Consider the following 8,149-nt stretch of genomic DNA (forward strand, 5'->3'; position numbering starts at 1 on the left):
TATTGATAGTAATTGAAATGATCATTTTATCATCTATATGGTACAAACACATTTGATGTAGCGTGTTCTTTGAGGTAGTCTCCACCCATTTCTTGGTATTCTAGTCTTGAGATAAAATGGTGTCTGTTGTCTTGGTTGCCTGCCCACCAGCTGGCCCCTCTCCAAGAGTCCAACAACAAATCACCTATGGGATGGTATAACAGTATTGTAATACTGTGTTAAGAGAAATCTAAGTTTGTAAAATGGGATATTAAACATACAGGGTTGAAGCTGGGCCTGGTCATTTGGCTTCGTCCAGCCAGGCCTTATTCACTTTATAAAATATGATTTCAGGTCTGATCTGGATTAGTCTGGCACTGCCGACCCTTTTATGCTGCTCACTTTGATTAGTTGGGAGGCATTTGCTGTAAAAGGGTCTGGTCACAACCACATAATGGACTTGTGCAACTGGAATTTAATGTCTAAATCATGTGGGTTTTGTCATGGTGATGCTGACACCGTAGAATTATGGTTTTGAATCTTGCTATGAGGCTCAGAAGGAAGCAGAATTCCTTTGTTCAGGTTTCAGTCTCGAGTATAGCCAAGCTTTATACAATTTATAATGGCGCACTCCAGTAGGACCATGTATTGTTGCTGTAGATAATTTACGCTCAGGACAATAGCGTCTATGGTGCCCAACTAATCAAAAAGCGAGTGGCATAAAACGGTCGGCAGTGCCAGACTAGACCTGGATTATGCATTGAATCACATGGGTTGATTTGGCCTCGTACCCACTACCCAGATCACTTTTTGTGGAAGGAGAAGGGGTCTGTCTCCACTTAAGGAGAAGACTACTGAGCATAAGACTAGCATTGATTTTTTATCCAGAGGGGTCAATGTTCTTGAGTATATAATAGACAATAAAATAGTTTTTAAAAATGAAGATTCTACAGTAACTGTTGTTGTTTGTTATTGACAACATGCTGAATGTGAGGGTGAAAGCAAATTCACTCATGTAAACCTGCAAGTAAATAGTATACCATTTAACTGATGCATTTAGTGGTGTTACACTATTATTATACTTAAATACTATAACTAAGACAACAAAGTCCTACGCATATAGGGTACACCTGTATAGACGTTATCTGTTTACATAATTTTAAGTTGGTAATGGTTACTAGACACCATGTTTTTGAGGCAAAAATCAATGGGACCTATGCAAGAAAATGAAACTTTTTGCGAATTTGCACAATTGAAGAAAGACTTGGGAGAAACTGCTACAAAGAGTGAGTTAATTATAGTAATAGCCAATCAAAAAGTAGGAATAAAGGGGACAGGGTTAACTCTGCAGTACAAGCCACCAAGCAGCTGGAGTTTAATGGCCCTGTTTCTTCCAGCTGCAAACCGATATTACTAAGCAACGAATAACATAACAAATGCACCATAGCTTTCTTAAACTTGTAACTCACTTTTGCCTTATGCATCCACAAAAATAATCTGTAGTTATATGCATAAAATTTAGTGACTAATACAACATGAAAAATGCTATGAGTCAACCTGTTGCCAGTTTTTCATACAAGAGTACCTATGAAAGTACCAGTTTATGTTTCGTTAATGTAACTATACATTGTTCTTGCAAGATAATCTTCACCAGTAATTAATAGTGCCTGAAATGTAGGATTCTCTACATGCCTCTACTTTAATTACCATGTCAAATCTGGAAATCTGAGTCAGTTGGTCAATGCTAACCCAAACACTAGTATACATACAAGGAAGCCTGCACAAAGCCTGGAACTCAAATCTCTGGGGACCATGCACCTACAGTTGAGATAGCTTAAAAAGTCCAAAATTTTCATTGCATTTAGCACTTTTACAAAATTCCAACTACTCAAATAGAACAGTCATTTGGAACTGATGATGACTGGCCATGGAGTTCCACTGTAGTTTGAAAGGGTGACATTAGATAGTGACCTATCTAGATCAGGTGTCACTATACTAATCAATTTACCAGCTAAGTTAGCATGTTAGTTAACTCTTACCTGCCATTGCAACATGGAACTGGGATTGAAACGGCCTCATTGCCCTCAGCTCCATTCCCAGTCTGTCTCCAAACTGTGGGAACTTTGTGTTACCACCGGTAACAAACACATTCTATACATAAAAGCACAAGTCATAAAACAAGATCACAAGATCTTATTCCTTTACTTACATTAACCAGCTCCTGCTGAATGTGTGTAGGATAACAAGACAACACAAACTGCATAGTTTCAGCCACACCCCCTTGCTCCACCCCCAACATATTAGGCTGATATATCACCTCAGGAACCCTATGGGAAATGTAAAGCTTCTATGAAGTTGACTGACTGATTTATTAGAGTTTTGAATATCAAACAGTATACACACCTGAACTGCTCAATTCCCAGTAATAGTTGATACATACTTTGAGTGTTCATCTTCTCAACTGATGGTGTCAACCTGCAAGGAGATGGTATCTGTCAGCCCCTCTCCCTTATATCAGCCACACTTACCCAGACCCATATTTGGATAACACCTTATCAATTTCAACTAGCTCGGCTTCTTCTTTCTCACTCTCTGAATCTCCAACATCTTTGTTCTGTATGGACACATAACATAGAAACTGTCACTTTTAGGGTGAATGCTCTATTAGAGTAGTCTAGTGAAGTATGGCTGGAAAAACAAAAATAGAGATTATATAAAGAACACACACATTCAGAGGCCTACACTCCCTCTCACTTACTGACTACACACACACTCAATTACAATTTCTCGATAGATATGCCAGTCATCATCATTTTGTCCAAAGGTATCTTCCTTGTCTTTCTTCTTCCTCCCTGCAGCACACCCATAGTTAGTCAACCATTTAGCCACACACCCTACTTACCACCAGTGGACACTTCCTCTGCTAACTGGGATATGATCTTCATCCTCTTGTGAGAGGCAGCACTTCGTCTCTTTGACATTTCCTGTTTTTGTTGCTGTCTGATTTGACGTTGCTCTAACAGTTCCTATTGAAACACAAGATAACCAACAGACACTTTATAGAAGTTGGAAAAGTCATTATAAGTCAATTAGGGGTATACATACTAATGCATGACCTAAGCCCTAGTTAACTGCAGCATGTCTCACAAGTAAAGGTATGGTGTGGGCACTAAAGTCCCACTTGGACCTTTGTGGACAGTTGGCATTCGCTTCCACATGCATGCATGCAAACAACACCCAGTTTTCCAAGTTTATAAAGTACCATTTTTCGCTGACGCAAGATTGCAAGATTTTCTGGAGTCTCCACCTCCTCATCCTTATTATCTTGCCCTATCCCCTGATCACCAGTCTTGTTATTCAGTGACAACTCTAACTTGTCCATGGCTTGTTGTAGTTCCTATAGCAACACATATTAGTGTTATGGCATCATGTGACATTACACTACCTCATGTGATCCAAACCCCATCTTCTCCAGCCCCACCTAAAAAAGATCACTGATGCCAGCTAGTGTAATATTAACTCACCTCATACTCATCAACATCAGTTTCCTTCATGTTGACCAAATCTTTTAGCTCTTCCAGCTGTAACAACAGATTGTTACCCTAGTAATATTGCTATAAGCCCAGATGAATGTATGTTTATTGTTCTAGTAGCTATATACTGAAGGCCATAATTGTAATAGTAACACTACAAGTTTGTGTATGCTTTTAAAACTTCCTGGTTTTATTTAAGGAAATTCTTTTTCTTCACCAAATTAGTCCTGAATATTTGCTAGAATGATTGCAATAGTATTTTCTCTAAAATCAAGATATTCTAATAGAGCAGTCACATAACACCTTAGGGTGAGTTTGAGTATCTTTTATTCCCAGTTTTATGCTATATAGTATGTTTACGTTGAGCTGAATCCTGAAAAACAGCTAAAAATTAAAAGTGGATTTTTTCTCTCAACAGAGTTAACATTTCAGCCAACCAGACGATTATTTGTAACAACAAAGGTGTCAACAACAGACACGTACAGTTTGGCTCCATTACAAGTTCAAAAAAGGGCCGGAATGGACACTATGGTTTCCCCATAGTAAATGCATTGTGAAAATTTTGATTGGTCGTAAATATTATGTCAAACATTTGAACAAAAAGATTTTGAATATTTTTAGCGGGTCAAGCAGTACTACAGATGAGCCAAATTTCAAGATCGTGTGTAATTGCATCCATGAGTTATTAAATGTTTTTGAGGATTCAGCTCAACGTGAACATACTATAGCAGGGTGCACCTTCAATACCATAACTATTTTGAATATTGCCGTAAAATGTGTGAATAACTAATAATTATTCCTGATGTATTTGATACTGGGTAGGCAGTACCACTGATGTTTCCCAGAGGACTAGCTGATTCTTTTTGCCACAGATTATTCCCAAACCTATTCTAGCATAAGGTACACATGTCTAAAACAATTATTCTGCTGTCTCTAAATTCACTGCCTAATGTTTTTAGGTCCAACCTTTAAACAAGTGAAACCCTATCACTGTACCTTATGTTACTATGTGTACAAGTGCACAAAAAATGGAATTTTCAACTAGAGTAGGGACCACAGCACATCGATAAAAAGTAATGAAACAAGTTGGAGTAGTGCACAATATTAAATCACAGTAAAACAATAAGAAGTGTTATGTCCCTACTGTGCTCAAGATACCATAATGGAAATGCACAGTAGGGATATAACACTTTTTTATTGTTTTATTTTGATTTAATATTGTGCATTACTCCAGCTTGTTTCAGTACTTTTATCGATGTGCTGTGGTCCCTACTCTAGTTGTGTAATTGTTTGTTAACATTTTTTGTAAAATAAAATTATTATGATTGGTGACCCCACGCATACCACATCAAAAGAAATGGCGGCACGCACCCCAGCTATCAATTATCGTCTGAAAAGTGAACTATCCATTACGCTTTGTTGTCAGCTATGTTCAACCCGTTACATAGCATTACGAATCAAGAAAAGCATCTCTGCAATCATAGTAGCCACTATGAAAAATACGGTTACAAAGGGAAGCCATCTTGTGCTACTGACAATTGACACCTTTTGCTGTTTGAATGAGACACAAAAGAGGACACTGGTAAGTCCATGAAGAATGCATTGTACTACTGGGGTATGCCAAATGGCACGTGTGTTGATGTCGAACAGGAAAAAATCAAACCAGTAGCCTTAGCTGTTATCGAGTTACGCTTGTCTAAAAGCATTAGTCAGTCAGTCAGTAGAAAATTCTGTTTAATAATTTAAAAAAAATTCCTTGTTGAAAATGTTTCAGGTCAATCTGAAGGCTTGTTTGGACTTAGTGTTAGCTAACCAACACTGCCTCATCGTCATCAGGGCTGGCTTTTGGGTATATATTTTTTTTCATGTGCCACGCCCAAACCTCTGTGGTCCCTACTATCATGCTGTACGATGCCTAGAGCCAAAGCATTCATTTGTACGATAGGAAAAACATATATATGACATAACAGTAGCTATGTATGGCTTACGTACCTTTTCCATTTTCTTCCGTTTGTTAATTTCCCGCAACCTTTCAGCAGCTTTCCTTTTCCTCTGTTTCTCTCTCTCTTCCTTTGTTATTCCATCCTCCCCAACATCTCCTTCAGCGGCTGAAGCTCCAACCTAAACACAAAGTAAAGTAACAACATGTCACTCTATATCCATACTACAAACGACACTAAGAAGGGCATACATACTTTAGAGAATCGTTGACTTCACTTTGGTCCCATGTCAAGGATTTGCTAAGCACACAGTAGGTCATACCTCAGCTAAACAAGTACCTTGATTTCATAAATGGACTTGGCCCAAGCATTTAGTGAAAACATCACAAGAGTGTTAACTCTACAAAGCATAAGTCAAAGTTTTCTTATACCAAAAGTTATACACACTGTCGATGGATTATCCTTTCAATTTAGCATTTGATCACGAGTCATTTGTCACTTTTAATAAATGTCTGTGGGATTGTCTTCATATCTCTTTTGAGTGAAAATTAGACATCTATTTTATTATTCCCATCTACTTGGCAGTACATTCTGCTTGGAGAATGGCATAGTGGTGACCACAATAATAGTTAGGGGAAAATGAATAAGGATGGGTTATTATAACTTCGCTAGGAAAGCCAACGTTAATTTAACAGTAACGTATCCACACATACACAAACGCACACGCATCTATACGCACACACATACACTAAGCGCACGTGCACAAACACACTACACAAATACACACATACATCACACACACACATGGACATACACACACTGTCAGCCACACAAGCCACATAATTATAGTGACAGTTTACTAACCCTACCTGTGGGAAGGAGTACAGTTGGACTATTCTGTTTTCCCCTTCACCTTTACTGTATTTCAACAATTCCTCAGGGTATTCTAAAGCCATGTAAGTGTGGTGTTCAACCAGTTCCTACAGAATACATGATGGTTACCATCACCATGGTGATGGCTCATACCTGAGCACGAGAGATAGTAATTGCATTTTGGAGGTGTGGCTGCTTCAGCTGCATCAACCGTTGCATGTAGTAGGTACAGTGAGCTCCTCCTACACTGATTCTGCAAAAGTACAAAACAAGAATCAGTAATATCAGTACATAGAATACACTGCAGTGGCATGTATATTTCATAGGTTTTCAAATAGAATATCCTAAAAGAAGGCATCACTTACTGTCTCACCTTTTACAATGACTAGCATCTAGTTTATTATCTACTATTGGTAGGATATGAGTTGCTTGGTAACCTGATGTGATCACCAGACCAGTCTTAGCCCCACCCCCTAGTGACATCAAAACAAATGATCCTGATCGGTTGATCATAAAACTTACTACTGGCTTGATTGTAGTGGTAACTGAACAAGGCATCCACCCCATAGGCTACACTGGGGGCTGAGTAGCATTCAAACAGTAACTCTGACATGGCTAGAGTGAGAAAAAATTATTTAGTGTGTGTAGTATGTGTTAGCTAGGGAAGCAAATGTTATATTCATGCTTCACATAATGGGTGAGGTTCAGGTGGGTGCCGGTCCACAACTTCACCTGTGAGACATGGTACAACCACATATGGGATACTAGTCCTGCCCAGTATTGCACAGTGTAGGCATGACCATGTATACTGCAAGTCTATTAATAATTCGTTCTAGCATATTTACATAGATGCAGTATACAGTAGAATTACAATACAAAGTACACACACACACATACGCGTACACACGAAAGCACGCACACACACTTCACCTGATCTACAACAGTTTGGATTACAAGCAGGTTCAGTGATGACTATTGGATGATTTAGTGTGGCTTCTTGACCAAGTCCGAGGTGAGAGAAGGAATGATCTAACAACAGTTCCTAATAAGGGCATGACAGTAGGCACACAAACTCCCACCAATTCTCAGTGACACACCTGACAGCCATAGTGTGTGACAATGTTTTGGTCAAACTGCGTCCTAACCGATGATCTTACCACTTCAATGTTGGTGATGTCATTACCTGCAATCATGATGTCACCCTCGCCCTAATGTTGGCAATATAAAATTATTTTTTGGTCACCAATTCGTCAAAAAATATTACTACAATATATAGATTTTTTTACCTTCCTTCCTCTAGTACGTGCCACACAGTTGTGGAATTTCAGTCTTGGCTCCAACTCCCCACTCCATCCAACACGCATTTGAGAGGAGCCTAAGAACAACCATCATACAATACTTTTAGCTGCAGATGCATAACAAACAGCTACTTACCATTGTCAATAACTATGGCTGCATCTTTTCCTTTAAAATTTAGCTCATAATCGCTGTAGTAAGGGTCTGGTTGTGCCAAGCAGTCACTAAACCTGTAACACCCGTTGCTAGGGTCTGTTGCAGCATCACGTGCGACATTAAAAATTACAGTATAAACTTATTAAAACTCACCTAATGTCGACATCTTATTAGATGCGTATTTATCCAGCCAAGCACCTTTGGCCTATCGGTTGCATTTCCGTGTCTTGCTAGCAATATCAACACCCCATTTCACAATAAGCGCATCACAATAAGCGCATCACAATAAGCGCATCACAATAAGCGCGTGGTACTATATAGATAATACACGCGTTCTATGGTAGCATGCTACTATCCAATCAATCAATCAAG

The 8,149-nt window shown here is 38.9% G+C and overlaps 1 protein-coding gene across 1 annotated transcript; it reads right to left on the reverse strand.

Annotated features, from left to right (window-relative positions):
* On the reverse strand, nt 1–8,065 carry LOC136263339 (actin-related protein 5-like). Its single transcript, XM_066057856.1, has 20 exons — nt 7,931–8,065; nt 7,760–7,873; nt 7,612–7,700; nt 7,423–7,533; nt 7,256–7,367; nt 6,848–6,940; nt 6,699–6,798; nt 6,479–6,578; nt 6,322–6,432; nt 5,505–5,633; nt 3,504–3,560; nt 3,425–3,460; nt 3,242–3,376; nt 2,882–3,005; nt 2,761–2,831; nt 2,508–2,593; nt 2,383–2,454; nt 2,189–2,306; nt 2,019–2,130; nt 1–184 (listed from the first exon to the last, which is right to left on the reverse strand). The coding sequence occupies exons 1-20, from the start codon at nt 7,941–7,943 to the stop codon at nt 30–32; spliced, it is 1,938 nt and encodes a 645-aa protein (XP_065913928.1). The 5' UTR covers nt 7,944–8,065; the 3' UTR covers nt 1–29.
* Nucleotides 8,066–8,149: the final 84 nt, after the last annotated feature.

Source organism: Dysidea avara, chromosome 8, assembly GCF_963678975.1.
Source record: "Dysidea avara chromosome 8, odDysAvar1.4, whole genome shotgun sequence".
NCBI classification, from domain to species: domain Eukaryota; kingdom Metazoa; phylum Porifera; class Demospongiae; order Dictyoceratida; family Dysideidae; genus Dysidea; species Dysidea avara.